This window comes from Drosophila simulans, chromosome 2R, assembly GCF_016746395.2.
Source record: "Drosophila simulans strain w501 chromosome 2R, Prin_Dsim_3.1, whole genome shotgun sequence".
NCBI lineage: Eukaryota > Metazoa > Arthropoda > Insecta > Diptera > Drosophilidae > Drosophila > Drosophila simulans.
Window position 1 is genome coordinate 6616103 of NC_052521.2, and position 15720 is coordinate 6631822.

Genomic DNA, 15720 nt, shown 5'->3' on the forward strand with positions numbered 1-15720 from the left:
GTTCAAATATATTAAAATTGCGCCAACATTCAAACGTTTTAGGCCTTCACAGCACTAGTAACATTAGGGTAGGATTGCGCTCAGTTGGCAGCCTTCGCAACAGCTGTTGTGAATCTGACGCAGAACATAAGTTTTGGTCAAAAGTTATTGTTACTAAAATTTAAAGTCTTAAATTACACCAATTAATATAACTACCTATGCTTATTACTCCCTAAATTAGCTACCTCAATACATTCACTGTTTTTTCGGCCATGGTAAGGCAATATACAGTCACCGGCTGCTCTCAAACTGTAATGTATTCGCTTGACTTTCAGCTGAAACTCAATGACTTCACAACTGTATGCCCCGATGATTTGACCTCCGCTTTGGGTTTTCAAATATACAACGACTTAAAAAATGGTAAGAGTCAAGTGTATTTTATTTTCAATTTAATAAATATTATTATACATTAGAGGAACAAAGCGCCGAATTTCAACCCCACTATGATTCCAATCTGAAAGTGTTTTATTTGATGAAAAATGATAAAGTTTATGTACCGGTTCTGCACACAAAGGCAATCGACTTCAGAATCATAAAATCTTTACACGAAAAGCTTAAAAAACGGTGCGTATTAAAAATACGGAATTTAATTTTTATGATATTAACCACTTTATTCCCTAGCAGCAACATATTTGTAGCCATTGTGGACAATACCGCCAATATTTTGTATTATCAAATGAGCGAAGGTCTCAGCGAAAACCAGTCGACAAAAACAGCAGCTAAATAATAGCGATAGATACATTTATTTAAAATCATATCATAAATATAAATTACAGTACAACTTGAAACTAAACAATGTGACTGGATGTTGACCAATCCGACTTTTCAGATTTAAACTTAAATCGATGATTATAGTTGCAAGTTGTGAGCATAATCATAATAAAAATGACAATAGAAGATCTGCATTGTTTATACTCGTTTCGATTCGCATGAGGGGTGCAAAATCGTTATCATAATTGTAATTATCAATAATTATCTTCACATAATGATAGCTTAGACTACGTTTCAATAATCGATTATTACAAGCTTAAATCGAACTAAAAGTTACATTAAATACAACATAGATCTTAAGAGTACAACAATCCGATTGCATGCCATCCATCCACGGAATTTCCAAACTCCATCCCGTTGAGCGGTTATTTGTTTTCTGATCCTCATATCTGGTTTAAAGCACACCGCGCATGCAAAACAAATCGTTTACAATCATCGATCTAGCGTCGAATAAAAATGCTCAAAGCAATACAGTTTCTTGTATAATAGTTATAATAATAATAAATAACAAATGTTTGCGTTTGTATATGACGTAAAAAATATGTTTAAATTATAACACAACTCGGGCAATGGGCTGGGGAGTTGATAAAACGCGCAAGGCAATTTACAGGGCTTACATGTTAAAACTGTAAATATTTCACTTTCTCTCACTTTACTAGATAAATATGTATGTATGTCGTATAGAAGATGAGCTCGTTTAGCTAGACGATTCCTGGGATGTGCATGCAATATATGTATAAAATATATCTTTGTTCTTGTATGTTGATTATGAAAATAGGTTGCAATGACTGCTCTGGGGTGTAGACATACACTTCTCATCTATAAAATCTATTTGTATCCGGTCTTAAAAAACGATTTCCAAAACTACAACTTTGCGTATAAGGCTTTCCTAGGGTTTGTCAGACTATTCAATGCGTTCTCGTGTTTGGAAAAGGAAACAACTCTATATGCTGTACAATGCAACGACAATGTGGGATGATTTCTGGGTACTGTATGCTTAACCGGTTGCATGGATGATTGACAAATGCTTGCTTTTCCACAACGTGGACAACTAGGTATTTTGGTTTGTGTTGGTCTCTCGGCCAGTGAGCAACAATCAAAAGTTCTCTCGTTAGTAGATGTATTTTCTATATAGATATCGTTTATAAATATATATGTCCTGTATCTGTATGATCATGCTGTCTTCATGTATAAATATTGAACTCACATCGACTACTAAGCCAAGTAAAATTACTCGAAACCAATTTCGTACACAAGTAAAAGCAAAAGCCAAAGGCTACAACGATCGGGCTAGGCCCGTTGGTAAATCCTTGAACTAACAACGAGCTTCTAACACCATTCGGCCGTGTATGAAAAGTCCTGGAAGAGCACCTGCTCCTCCTCGGTCAAGTGTCGCGGCTCCTTCGGTGGCGTTAACTGAGCCTTCTCCGACGTGAACTCCTCGTCAAAGTTGGACACATCCTCCAAGTGGTTCTGCAAGGCAGTTGGAAACAATGTTAAAATGTGCAATTTTATACTAAGTGTTGCAATTTAACTCACAATTGTCGGCACGAATGGTGGTTTAACCTTTCGCAGGAGCAGGTCATCCCACACAATCGACCGGAAGAATGCCTGTTTCTTAACATCCTCCGCATCCCGTTCCGAGGATCCCAGACGTCTCTCTGGGTTCTTACGCAAAAGCTGCCAAAAAAATTTGGAATTAAGTTCTCCTTTCGAGTTGTTTCTTATGCAATCAATCAGCTTACCCTACGCATCACGGCTATGGCCTCCAGCGAGAGGAAGCGCGGATAGCGCACCTCATCGTTGACAATTGAATCGAATACTTCCTCCTCATCGTCACCAGGGAATGGGGACTGTAAACATTAATTACGATGATTATGAACTGTATTTTTAAAACTTATTGCATTCGACCTACCTCACCAACCAACATCTCAAAGATCAACACACCCAAGCCCCACCAATCCACAGCTCGTGTGTATGAAGTTTCCGTGAGCACTTCCGGAGCCAGGAACTCGGGCGTGCCACAGAAAGTGCCCGTGCGATCACCGAAGCCCATGCCCTCCTTGCACAAACCAAAGTCCGCGATCTTCACATATCCTTCCGTGTCCAAAAGCAAGTTGTCCAGCTTCAGGTCCCGGTAGATGATCTTGTTCTCGTGCAGGTACTGCAAGCCCAGAACCACACAAGCGGCGTAGAAAACGGCTCTCGGCTCTAGGAACACGTCCGTGTGGATGTGCATCATCAAATCTCCGCCAGCAGCGTATTCCATCACAAAGCATACGTGTTGCTAGCACGATGAAAATGTAAACAAATTATTATACAATTTATAACCCCTCAGCTTATCTCTACTTACCTCAGTCTGGAAGCACGAATACAAGTTTACTAAGAACGGATGACGCATGGCGTTGGCCACCTCGAAGATGCGCTTTTCGCTAAGCAGGGACTCCACTTCGTCGCGGGCGATGATGTCTCCCTTCTTCAGCGCCTTAATAGCGTAGTACTGGTTGTTGCTTCGCAATTGGGACAGAATCACCTTGCCAAAGTGGCCGCGTCCCAAAACGCTTAGCAAACGGAAGTTGTCCATTGACAACATGCCTGCATTGGGAGGCTGCTTTCCAGCCCGGCCAGTCTCGAGTCCTCCGGATTCACGATACTGCAGGCCACGGGCCACATTCCTGCGCTGCTGTTGATTGGAGTTGCTGGTGGTGGAGGAGCTGGGCGAGTAAACAGAAGCTGCAGCTGCCGCTTTGGCCACATTCAGCTCATACTGGTTAGCGTAGATGGGCTGCTGCTGCGGAGGCTGCTTCTCTTGCCTTTGGGCGGGCTGCGGGAACTGCGGCGCACCGGCAGCGGCGCTGTTTCCGTAAATGGTAGGAGTAGGTGGCTCCTGGATGATGGGCGAAGATTGCTGCGCATACTGCTGCTGGCTACTGCCCACGTAAAGCTTGCCCAACTGTGGTATGACCTAGAGCGCACAAGAAGATACACTTTAGTCATCAAAGAAAGTAGGGGTTGGGTGTACATTTATTAGTGGCTACAACTTGAGAGCTTGGTGAATCCATTCACTTAATTCCCTGACGATTACCTGCTGGACCTGGTCTGCTGTTTCTAACTTTTCAACTGTCTCGAGGAGAATACTTTCGACACAAGCCTCGGAAACTTTGGCAGACTGCGCTTCTGCCACCGGCTTAATCTCCGGCTGTGAATCCGGCTCGGCTACCTCCTCGATCAGGCAACTGGTCGTCCGGCTGGCATTGATCGGTTCGAGGGTAATATGTACAAGACTAATACGGGCCTGCAAGAGGATGGTTCTTCATAGTATGGTAGATTGATCGGGGATTTGATTGAACCCAAGAAACACACATACAGCGGGAGGTACAGGATTGGATGCGCATGGACACACTAACAGTTGGTTGATGGTTCGCGCGGGCGACAAGTCGAGGTAATGGAGCTGATTATGAGTGCGCTGCTGTTGCTGTTGGAGCTGGACCGCAAACATCTGCCTCAAGACCTGGCCGAGCGCATGGAAGGTTGGCACAATCATAACGCTCCTACATCGCGATCGATACCGATACGGATACGACACTTAGGCGGTATGGCCAAAACCGCGCCGGCCAACTGAAGGCGAACAAGTGCCAAAGTCATGACCAGAGGCCAGGCATTTGCGTCGTTGTTTTGGGTATAAAAATGACCAGCCGAAAGGAAAATGTGACAACAGCGCACATAACGATGAGTACATAGCTGGGACACACATAGATACAAAGGTAAGCGAACACAGGGACAAACATCTTCGATGAAAATGGAAATGGAAATGGGGAACACTGACGTTGCAACGTGAGAGGGGGGGCGAAACGGAAGGTGGGCGTGGGTGGGAAAAAAAAAACACATTTCCCGAACATTGGCACGTGAAGTGGCGCACTTTCGGGTGCCTCCTAAAGACCCAATTCTACCAAGACATATCCCCTTTTCTTTCCTCTGATCTTTTCGCTGTCATTCGCCAGAAGCGCGTCTATTTAAAGAGTTTAAAATTGTCACTTCTAGCTTTTATTTCGCGTCGATCATATTGGTTCCTCCTCAAATAAGTGGGAAATTTTAAGTCTAAAACAAATTCTAAAGCTCTCAAGTTGCTTATTATTGGAAAATGTGTTATTTAAACATTTAAAAACGCTATATCTACGTTTAGTTAAGCTGTGCAGCTTACATCTGTGCCATTAAGATTGCCAATTTAAAGCTCATCCTTTCAATAGGAACTATGTATAATTCAAGCCACTAACTAAATCAATCTATTAAACACTGTTAATTAAATGGTGAGTCACATTCAAAGCTAAACTTTTAGTTAGTTCCACTACGACTAGGTTAGTTTTTTTTGGGGTGCTTGTGAATGCGCATTGATTACAGTGCGAATGTGTGTGTTTATGAGTCAAATGTTTATACACAATTTTTGGGGCTTCAAATGTTTTTCATTTTTTTTTTGTCCAGAGCCAAATCAAAAACATACACACATTTAAAGAAGAAACAGGTAACCCAACGCGTAATAAGAACAAAACAAACATGTAAGAAAATAAGGTTAGTAAAATTAAAAAGTAAAAAGAAAAAAGTAAATCAGAAATTGGAGAACAGAAATTAAACCGGAAACCAAACCAGGAAATGAAAAACCTCCTAACCTCCACACAGAAACGATCGCCGGCACTGGAGCTGTGGCTGGAGTGCAGCCGGGTGCCCAGGTTTTCGTTGCTGCCCCGGTACAGATACTCGTCGTCGTCCTCGGGATACTCGACTAGTGGCGATGGTGGCACCGAACGGTCCTCCTCCCGACCACCCAGGAGCACCACGGGCGGCAGGATTAGGACCGGACGGTGCAGCTGCTGTTCCACAGCGGACGGTGGTTCGGGATTCGTCGGTTTCTGGGCGGGATGTGGTGGCTGCGGCTGCAACTGAAATTCGTTGTGGTTTGGGCTTTGGCTTTGGCTGGGGCGGGCATTTAAGCTTGGCATGATCTGATTGCTGGCAAGCGGTGGGAACGACGGCGTTTGGTTGGCAAGGGTGGGTGATGTCTGCTCCGCGGGCTCTCTCTGTTTCACGCACAGGTCCAGGATCGCCTGGCGCTGCGCCTCCTGGAACTGCTGCAGACGCAACTGCTCCTGGCGCTGGCGCTGCTGCAGCGCCTGCTGCTCAGTCTGCTGCTGTTGCAGCAGCAGGTTCTCCAGCGCGCCGGCATCCAGCGCCATCTTCTGCTCCTTCAGCAGTCGACGCAGCGTGGTGGGACGTGAGTCCAGGTCCGACAGGAAATCGAATTCGTGCAGGGCATCCTGCAGCTGTCGGCGATTAACGAAATCATGACGATACGGAACGGAAAACGGAAACCGAGACGGGCACACAAACACACAGATACAGAGAGAGAGATAGATAGAGAACATGATGTGGGCCACAAAGAGAAGAATATGGGCAGATGAATAAAGAAGGCGATAGGATTATCGAGGGCAAGGAAGGGAAAGACTTTTCTTGAAGAAAGCGAGTAGAGGATATAGAGTGAAAAGTGAACGATTATGACGATGAATTAGGTGAAAACTCAAAGGATGAGAAGGCGGAAAAATCTTAAGCGTAAACTACTTTAAATTTTGAAATATAATAGGTTCACGTTTCAAAGCGTTTAAAAAGTTCAAAAGTAAAGTAAATTCATTTTATAATTTTAAGTCATTTGAATGTTTTTCTTATTATTTCATATTTATTTTCATTAGATTTACTTTTTAATATCTCGTGATTCAAACTGAAGCTCGTAAAACTCTCTGCCAATTATGCGAACATTCATGATTCTGTATGGAGTGCGGCTACCGTTCCAAATGTACAGATTAGAGGGATACTTAATGCCAAACCAACACCAAAATTTGATAATGTGATGACTGTACAGATTGAGTGCTTGTGTGTGCATAAGTGGGTGGGTGGTGAATAAATACATGAGAGCGTGGGCTGAGGAGCAGTGGCAGGCACAACGATCAAACCAGCTACGGGTACACAGCTAAGTACATACGCAGATCTTTATACAGGGTCGGTCAAGTACTGAACTGTACACGGATCGCATTGCAAAATAAATGAGCAAACTTACCTCCTGATCCAATATCGGAGTGGTGGATGTCGACTTGAGCACAGGTGGTGGCGGTGGCGCCGTTGTAGGTGCCGCAGTCCGGCCGCCTTGAATCACCTGTCCTTTACTGGCACCCGGCATCTGTAAGCTGAGCGTATTGGGCCGTCCAGCAACTCCGGTGGCTACTGGTGGCGATTCCGGGGGCAGCACACTAATTCCCTGCATGTGCATGGACAGGGGTCGCATTCCGCTCAGACCACTGGCCGCCGGATCCGGGTATTCACCTGGCGTCTCCACGTGTTCATTAATTCCTGCATCAGGATCGAATTCCAAGTTCTGTGCCTGCTCTCCGGGCGTGTATGGCTCCGGTTCCACCAGTGCGTCGGAGGAGGGAGTCCTCGAAATCGGCGATTCAGAGTCGCGAGACCCACCAACCACCATAGGTGAGCTACCGGTTAGAGAAGATCCAGATCCTACCGATCCCATGTGCACATGGTTAGGAGCATTCCGCTTAAGCAGGCGGCCCCATGTGGCCACATTGATGTTCATCTGCTTGGCCCGCGATATGTTCTTCGCCTGCTGCCTGTTGAAGATCATACGCTGGCGCCTCAGCTTTGGCTTCTGTGAAATCATTGGGTTCAAGAACTTGACCTCCGCAAATAGCAGACCTTGTGGCTCCAGCTGCAATGCCATGCCATGTCGCACATCGTCAATGAACTCTTCCAGGCGCAGCACCTTTACGGCGCACAGGGATCGCCAGTCGCGCCAGTAAACTCCAATCTCCAGTTCACGCGACCTGTCTAGATCGATGGAGAAGCGCTGATCCCAGGCCTGCTGCGAGCATTGCTTCCACGATGTCTGGCCCACGGTGATGTTGTCCAGCTTGATGACCGCCATGATCTCAATGGAGGTCTCATCCTTTACCGAATAGCTCTTTGAACTGCTGCGCGAGGTGACGCCCTTGACGAAGCTTCTTAAATCACCCGGACTGGAGTTGTTGTCCTTGTCCCTCCTCGATCTGCCGGGCACATCTTCCAGCAAATCTTGACAGCCCAGCAATCGAACCTCCAGTTTTCCGGTGACACTGGCACAGCGTCCAAGCGAGGACACCGACTGGTACGGCTTTCCGCCGAGTATGCCCGCTTGTCCGGATTGCAGTGATGTGTAGGTGACCGGAGCTGGGGAGGTCGATAGCTGGACGATCTGCAGCTCCGTTTTTAATAGCTGGGCGGCGGGCGAATCAGCGGGCAGCTCCTGGCGTCGTAGATCCAAGGAGTAGCGCAAGAGATCTAGTTTTCGCGACGATTCCGACAAACGTCCATGGGCCTGTTTCAAAATAAAACGAATTAATAGTTTGCTCAACCAAGTAATAAAATCATTTCCATCTGACACAATACCAAATATTTTTGTACCGTATAAAACATATATCATTTAAAATAAGTTTGTTCTTCATTAACCGAAATAAAAGATACATTTCTAGTTAAAACTATTGCTTTATTTTATTACAACATTAAATTGATTCAGCGCACAAATTGTGTTTTGCGTGAGGAACATTCGCTTACATGGCTTACAACTAATCGGAAATAAAGTTGGATTTAGGTTCGGATTTGGGTGTTGGGTTAATAGGGAGCGTATCAATCTGAAAAGCAATGTGTTAAATGCAAGCCTAAGACAAAGAAAAGTGAGCCCGAAGTGATTTTATAGCTGTGGACGTCTTAATAAGGGCTTCTCGCCTAGAGAGAAGGCTCTTCCGCGCAGCTGAAACCTCTCGGCCAGCCAACGCTGACAGCTTTCGCATTGACAATTCGGATTCTTGGTGGGTCCTACATGATGGCCGGGTTTTCTCATGGCCACAACGTTGCCGAAGCGACGCGCCTTCTCCAAATGCTCGTGGGTGTACCCGGAAACGGAAGTGGATGCTTCACTTGCGAGACTTGGACTGTCGCGTGAGATTTCAAAACGCCGCACTGCAATTGGCGAAGGCGTCACTGCGGTCCCAAAAGTACTAGCGGAGGTGGTGCTTGGCGGCGCCTCACTGCCACAACGCACCACTGTGGTCGCAGTGGACAGGAGTTGTGGCGAACTACGCTCGGAAGAGGGTGATCCGGAAGCAACCTGCACGCTTAGGTTATCGCGCGCTTCGCTCTTCCATCGAAAACTCGGGTGGAGCAGACGAAAGGGATCGGTAGTAGCGGACGCAGCGGGTTGAACAGGTGCAGTGGCTGGCGGAGTGGGTTGTGCTACAACGTCGGGACCACCGGAGGGTCCAAAGAACTGCAGAAAACCAGGCCGATTACGAGGGAAGTGCGAGATCTGCTGCAATTGCGACTGCCTTCCCGGATAGGTATTGAATCCATTGGCATCGGAGAAGCCATCCGATTCCGAGGGTATGGTATCGCTTCGCTGAAAGGAACTTCGTTGCGACTGCACCTCCGTGATTGTCTGCAAGGCATGTGGGGTTGGTGCTCCCAGATGGGTTTGTGCGTGACCCTGGTCCAAAGAGTGCTGACGGGACCAAAGGCGCTCCATCTGGCTTATCCGCAGGCGATCAAGCGAGTTCTCATAGTCAAAGCTATCGGATTTGGTCAAGCCAAAAGATGCTAATGGTGTATCTATATCGTCTGTATCCTTCCAGGATGAATCCACGCAATCCGTTCCTCCCACGGCACTGGAAATGCTGCTGCAGGTGGCATCCCTTGGCATCGTAGATCTCGAGGAGTTAGGGTATGTGCTGCTGATGGTCTCATCGCTGGGCTGGCGCATGTATTTCTGGCGTAAATTGGCCAATTTGGCCGCCCGCTGATCACCAATGTGTTTGCGGAAAAGCAACTGCTTGGACTCGCACACTTCCTCGGCTGTGCTGCACTTTGTAATGGCATGACCCAAATTTAGATTGCCTTGCTGCTGGTTTCCCACTTTGTTTTTCCCCTGATTCTGAGCCAAACGCCTGGGCATAGCTCCCCCAGAGATTCTCTGATGGCGCAGTAGCATCTGCTCATTGTCCAGCACGGTTTGAGGGGTGGAATTCGAGTCCAGTTCGTATCGCTTGCTACCAGCCAGCTCGGAGTCGGAGGAGCTGGAGGGCTCTTCATCTGCCTGCCTCTCATCATCGGCTTCCTCCTCCTCATCTCCCTCTGAACCAGTGCAGTAGACATCGATGTGAACAGTGCGGGGTTTCTTCTCGCCCAAATTGGGTATCTTAGGAGCTGTTCCTTGGCTTATGTTGCCAGCTAGCGGTGGAATTCTCGACATCGATGCCGACTTAAATGTAGACGAAGGTGTTGTGGGCGTGGGCGAATAGGTTGGCTGAGGATTGCAATAAGTTAGAAAGTGGAAAAACAATTATGAATTTGAAACCGCACCACATAGGTGTTAGCCTCCTCCGCTTGTCGCTTGCTGGCAAAATTCATCAGTGCTTCGGTGGTGGCCCTTCGTTGCTCATAAGCTGGACGTCTCTTGGCTGGCTGCTCCTCCGTGTCGCTTGTCTGGGAGAAGGCATCCTTTAGCTGCTGTGCTCGCACTTTGCTGTGGTACACAAAGGGCTCATTCGCTGACCCGGTTCCCGCCTCCTGAGGCAAGAAATCTGCCACCGCGGACACCATAATGTTGCAGGTGCTGCGGCAGCGGGTTCCACACACTTGGGCAGTGGCTCCCAGAGGAGCGGCGCAATCAGTGGACACAGGTGGTTTGTTAAGCGCTCTCGAAGCATGTGGACTGCCAAATGCCGAATCCGCATTGGTGGTGGCCGAGGAGTTTGTGGAACGGAAGCTGGTTCCCGCAGTAGCCGCTGTCTGTAGGTGATTTTAAGGATATAAATAAAGTTTGGAAAATTTTCCCGTAACGACTTGCCTTGTCCACATCCTGTTCTGTTTCTGGGTCCTCGCAGGGCGTACACCACTTATAGACCACGCGCATCGGATGCACAGTCTCCGGAGCACTGAACTCCTTTTGCACCGTTTCACCAGCTCGGGCAAAAGTTAGATGTGCTCGCACGGTCCACTCGGCGGTCAGTTCATGGGGCAGTGGAACCTCCTGGCCCTGAACCGCCCCCGGGGTGGGCGTGGGCGTGCTCATAACTCCCTAAACACTTGTTTTGCGATCGTGGCATGAACACATTTTGGCTGTGGTTATGTTGTGGATCAAGGTGCCATCGATATATTCACATAAATACACTCACGCACTTTATACTACATATATAAATATATATAAATGTATATACGTCACACACAAAATTTATATTCCTGCTAAAAATATCGAGAAGCCGCTTTGATAGTTCCTATTGTCGACCAAACATTGAATAAATGCTATATATTAAAGGCTTAAATGCCTGTTGAATTCCAACTGTTTAAAGGTAATTTTATATCAACAATTTGTGGTAACATCCCCACACATTGTTTATAATTTTTAAAACTTTTCCTTGGAATTGTATACAATTTAGGCGAATTCAAGCAATTCTTTTAATGTTTATAATGATATGAATTTCTCGGGTTTTTTTTTCAAATCCTGTATTTTTTACACCACTTTTTAGTTAATTCTTTTTTTCGTTTTAATAAACCGTAAAATTCGTTACACTCAGTTTGAACTATATTAATTTGGCTTTTTTGTTTTCACTATTTTTAGCTTCATTCGACAAAAACGCACACACACTATAGTCGCGGGGGTTAGCAAATGGATGGGGCGGAACGAAAACACTTTCGGTTTTTCTTAGCTTTTGTAAGATTCGTGTTTCTAAATTTATGTGATTTTATTTTTAACAAGATTTATTTTTCGTTACGCCAAAATTGCAAGATGACCCCAAAAAGAATTCTGAGAAACTGAGTGCAGAGCTGACTATCCAAACAGAGAATTACGCAATTTCGGATGGATAACCGCATAGAACTTGCAGCACACGCTGCGTATGCGTAATGTCGAGGAGTTAATGACAAGCTCAGCCAGTGAATTCTCACTTATATAGCGTGTGTGCGTGCCTTTCGCGAGCTTACTTCGATTATTTCATTATTATTTTTATTATTATTTCATTCCACATTCAGTGGATTTTTCTTATTTAACACTAGAGACAAAGGAACACGAACGCAACGTAAGGAAAGACGCGGCAATTAAAAAATAATTATAAAATATCGGAAAAGACCAGGCGGCGTCGCACGTAGCCAACGGCGATCCAACTCAAACTGAACGCCAAGGAAAAGCTGCTTGGGAAAATTCGCTAGAGAAACGCACATGCACACGCACATTGAACAACAAATTTTCCCATATGCTGGCCAGAGAACTTTGCGCTCCGATTCTTATGACGGTTTTATACGTTCCTCGTTTTTGGCCGATTAAGCAGAGGCACCGACATATAGACGGGTTTATATATATGCAATGTTTGTGTGCCAGCGTACGGCATAGTTCTAAAAATGTTTAGCAAAACGCTTCCAAATGGCCAAAAGGGCAGCGGCTGAAGTTTTGTGTTTATTGTTTAGCAGATCGTATAATAACTTCTGCGATATGCGGATGCACAGCAAGAAAAGTACTTGGTATGCGTTAAAAAGAAGCAGTACTATAAAAAATTCTTGCTAACCGAAAATCACAAAATACAGAACTCCATTACTAGTCTCGTAAAGGAAAACTTGTTCCCATTGATATGAAACGCACCGCTGCTCTCGACTTTTTATTTCTGCATCTGACAGATGCAACCGCATCGCAGAACAAATAAATATGAAAATGGGGCCTGCAAATAGAATATTTAGGCCACAGCCCGGACAACATGTTGTTGTTGTAGCTTCTGCGGAAGCTAAGTGTCTGTACGTATGCGTCTATGTTGAATCCAAAGACAAAACCGCACGAGCATCGGTGAAAAGATAAATCAAAAAGCGAGCTTGCCACGCGACAGGAAACGCAGACATTGGGAAATAAGAAAAAGTGTATCTATGTCCCTGCACATATGTTCAGTGTTAAATGCATTGTGAAATTTGAAAAAATGCTCGTCTTGCGTTTATTTTGGGATCATCTTTCTGTCAGCAATGCCATTAACTAAAAAATTTGAAATGAACTAAAAAGCTAATGCCAAAATTATTAGGGCAGGCCCTGCGCACACTTGCCAAATCATTTTTCTTCGGCTCTAGTAATGGCGACGTTCCACGTCCGTTTAATTAATGAGACGACAGTTAACGACAACAACAACTAAAAAGAAAACTTGAAATTATAACGAAAGCGGACGAAGTGAAAAATATTTAAAGCAGCCGCATAATTAGCTTATTGCCGCCTTCCCGCTTCCCGTTTCGTTTCACACGACGTTGCCACAAGTTGGGAAAAAATCACGTATACGCACGTATAATTCAAATATGATTCATACGTCGTGTGGCCATATGGCAGCAGGCACACCTGATTTCAGCTTAGCGGGGGAATACTCGCAGGGTTATGTGTCTACCTGGCTACCAGCCAGCTCTAATTAACTCTGGTATTAGCATAAATACCGATTCTTTTTGAATTACCAAGGACAGTAGAACTTACAAAATGGAAGCTAACATACCAAAGATATATAGTTATCTAAAGTTTAGATTCTAGGCTTCTATTAAATGAAAATTAGATTATTTGTAAATTTTTTGTAGATTTATGCTTGTGACACATGACCCTTAATATCCCGAAGATATGTAAGCTTCTATATAAACGAAACAATGTGTTTGCTAGTTTCCCTTAAGTATCTACCAGATAATCAACCGAGATTTAAAAGTTAGAACTCACCTCCTGCAAAGCCTTCTTGTCCGGTGCCCTATTCGCCGTCTGCAGCGTGCGTATAACATTCTTGGCTCCATCGACGACGGCTGCCTCGATCCGCAGTCGATGGCGGAGCTCCTCGATCCGCTCCTCCAGCGTCGTCTCCAGGCTCTGCGGCTGGCTGCTGTTGTTCCCGCCGATCGTCTGGCCGTGCTCGTCGATCATCTGGCGCGAGGCCTTGAGGCGATCGGCCTGCTCGCGATTCTGTTTCACCTTGATGATGCGCAGGCGCAAAAACTCAATCTTGGCCTTCGAGTCGGCCAGCATCTGGTGGGCTTCCGCCAGCAGCTTCTTGTCACATCCGATGCCCAGCGACTGAATCATGTTTTCCGCACCGGTCTTCACCTTCATCTCAATCTGCAGCTGCTTCTCCAGCGAGGCGAGCACTTTGTCATTGGCAGTGGCCGGTGCGCCGCCCTCCAGAGCCGTGCTTCCGCCGCCCAAGCCACCAACTGCACCGCTGACCAAGAAGCCGCCATTGGGGTCAATGCAGGCAGTGATCGATTCTGAAACAAATGGAAACGATTAGATTCAATATTAATCTGAATTTCGTAAGAAGTATTGAATGATTTCTATCGTAAAACCCTTTTATAGATTTAGATACGCAGACTACAGCACAAGAAGTTTTCAAAACTATCAATACCAGTGTAGGATAAGGACTTTTAAACCCACTTTATAGATGAAAGAATATAACAATAGGATTTCAATAATCTTTTGATTTCTGCTTGTCAAGTTAGAAGCAGCTGTTGCATTATTATTTTAATAATAAATAAACGGAAACTAAAAAATCAATCAAACAGCAGTGCTGGTCCAAATTTCCTCGACAAAAAAGCCCAAAACTTGTTTATGCCCTTTGTTTATTTTTGAAAGGCCATTTGTTTGGCACAAACTAAAAATATGTGTGTTTGGATCTATATGCGCCAGCTATTTATTCAAAGAGAATCGGCATTTGTGCAGCATTCTTCGACAGCTGCCAAACATGTCAATCGTCTGACGTATGGAAAGTCGACGCTGGCGCCACACAATGCCACATTGGAGGGTTCTTGTGGGGCACATGCTTTTGTTGGGGGATTGGCCAAACACGGAAGCAGATATATAGAATGCCAGAACGCTGTCTCCACTCGGAAATGTAAACAAACCGAACGTATCACATTTACGGCAGTTGTGTCAATAGGTTGGCTCACAAAAACCGAAGAAAACGAAGAAAACATTTCGTCCGTCGCCGAGTCTATCACAAAGTGTTTTGTTAAAGATACGAGGGCATATATAAAGCGATAATCAGATCTTTAACACCCAACACAATGTCCACTTGTCACCACCATGAAGCATTAGGTGATGGGCCAAGAAAAGTGTGGCAAAGGTAAAAGCAAATGCGTGACAAAGACTCATTAAAGACGGACTTAACCATTCCCAAAACCCCGAACAATTGCAGCATTCGTAGGGGTTTTGATGTCACTCTCTTTCAAAACGATGTACTTTCATTTTTGTTCGGCTTTTTATTTTGGTCAAAAATTTCAATGGTTTGTTAATTAAAACTATTATTAATTATAGCTTTTAACTACTAAATTAAATTGTCACTGCTTTAAATAGCACTACATTTTAGTAAACTACTTTATACTTTTAGTTAAAATCTATTGGGATCAAGTTGTTGACTACCTAATACAAATTTTCGAATACACCTTTAGTAAATATCTTTGTTTATGAAAAACAGTTTTATACAGAATTTACTCATTCCTTAATTTAAATTGCTTGCCCGGAAACCACATGACCTAGAAATCCCAACTAGCCCAAACATTTTGGTTGATTGAATTACAATTTACAACGAGCATGAAATTGAATTAACTAACAACTTCACCACTACACGACCTTATCTTCATCTTCTACACAAAAAGGAACATCTTTTAACTTCATCGCAGTGTCCAAACTTTTTCTTGGAGCTTGTTTTGGTTATAGCTTCGCTAGTGACCCCGCCCCTTGGCCACGCCCTCGTTTTTATTGGGAATACACTTGACTCGATACACTTGCCCACAAAACTTGTTGCATGAAACTTTTGCTCTCGTATAATTGCAACA

At 44.9% G+C, this 15720-nt stretch overlaps 3 protein-coding genes across 16 annotated transcripts in view; 1 reads left to right on the top strand and 2 right to left on the bottom strand.

Annotated features, from left to right (window-relative positions):
• The first annotated feature begins 62 nt into the window (after positions 1 to 62).
• On the top strand, positions 63 to 938 carry LOC27206421. Of its 2 annotated transcripts, none has more exons than XM_016174480.3 (4): positions 63 to 254; positions 315 to 399; positions 453 to 603; positions 661 to 938. In XM_016174480.3, the coding sequence occupies exons 1-4, from the start codon at positions 252 to 254 to the stop codon at positions 764 to 766; spliced, it is 345 nt and encodes a 114-aa protein (XP_016026662.1). In that variant the 5' UTR covers positions 63 to 251; the 3' UTR covers positions 767 to 938. The 2 variants fall into 2 exon arrangements, with proteins under 2 accessions (XP_016026662.1, XP_016026661.1); XM_016174479.3 differs by having other exon boundaries at positions 66 to 254; positions 664 to 938.
• LOC6733693 (serine/threonine-protein kinase N) overlaps positions 764 to 15720 on the bottom strand; it is a 32503-nt gene continuing 17546 nt past the window's right edge. For 3 of the 13 annotated variants that reach the window (XM_044922598.1, XM_039291858.2, XM_039291850.2), the window contains 8 exons: positions 13616 to 14154; positions 6914 to 8218; positions 5475 to 6125; positions 3164 to 3775; positions 2726 to 3097; positions 2556 to 2663; positions 2350 to 2490; positions 764 to 2283 (listed from right to left, as the gene is read on the bottom strand). In XM_044922598.1, coding sequence (XP_044778533.1) covers positions 2140 to 2283; positions 2350 to 2490; positions 2556 to 2663; positions 2726 to 3097; positions 3164 to 3775; positions 5475 to 6125; positions 6914 to 8218; positions 13616 to 14154 — 3872 coding nt within the window. In that variant the 3' untranslated portion in view covers positions 764 to 2139. Of the gene's footprint in view, positions 2284 to 2349; positions 2491 to 2555; positions 2664 to 2725; positions 3098 to 3163; positions 3776 to 3895; positions 4106 to 4177; positions 4454 to 5474; positions 6126 to 6913; positions 8219 to 13615; positions 14155 to 15720 lie in introns of those variants that run through there. The other 10 variants (XM_039291865.2, XM_039291863.2, XM_039291867.2 and 7 more) reach the window with 8 other exon arrangements.
• Positions 8366 to 13366, bottom strand: LOC27208653. Its single transcript, XM_016184217.3, has 3 exons — positions 10742 to 13366; positions 10255 to 10683; positions 8366 to 10198 (listed from the first exon to the last, which is right to left on the bottom strand). The coding sequence occupies exons 1-3, from the start codon at positions 10964 to 10966 to the stop codon at positions 8591 to 8593; spliced, it is 2262 nt and encodes a 753-aa protein (XP_016026665.1). The 5' UTR covers positions 10967 to 13366; the 3' UTR covers positions 8366 to 8590.

Coding starts and splice junctions, on each gene's coding strand:
- LOC27208653 (XM_016184217.3), bottom strand. CDS start 10,966: ATGAGCACGCCCACGCCCACCCCGGGGGCGGTTCAGGGCCAGGAGGTT. Junction 10,684..10,741: donor CAGAACAGGATGTGGACAAG/GCAAGTCGTTAC, acceptor AATCACCTACAG/ACAGCGGCTACTGCGGGAAC. Junction 10,199..10,254: donor AGGAGGCTAACACCTATGTG/GTGCGGTTTCAA, acceptor TGCAATCCTCAG/CCAACCTATTCGCCCACGCC.
- LOC27206421 (XM_016174480.3), top strand. Junction 400..452: donor ATACAACGACTTAAAAAATG/GTAAGAGTCAAG, acceptor ATTATACATTAG/AGGAACAAAGCGCCGAATTT. Junction 604..660: donor CACGAAAAGCTTAAAAAACG/GTGCGTATTAAA, acceptor TTTATTCCCTAG/CAGCAACATATTTGTAGCCA.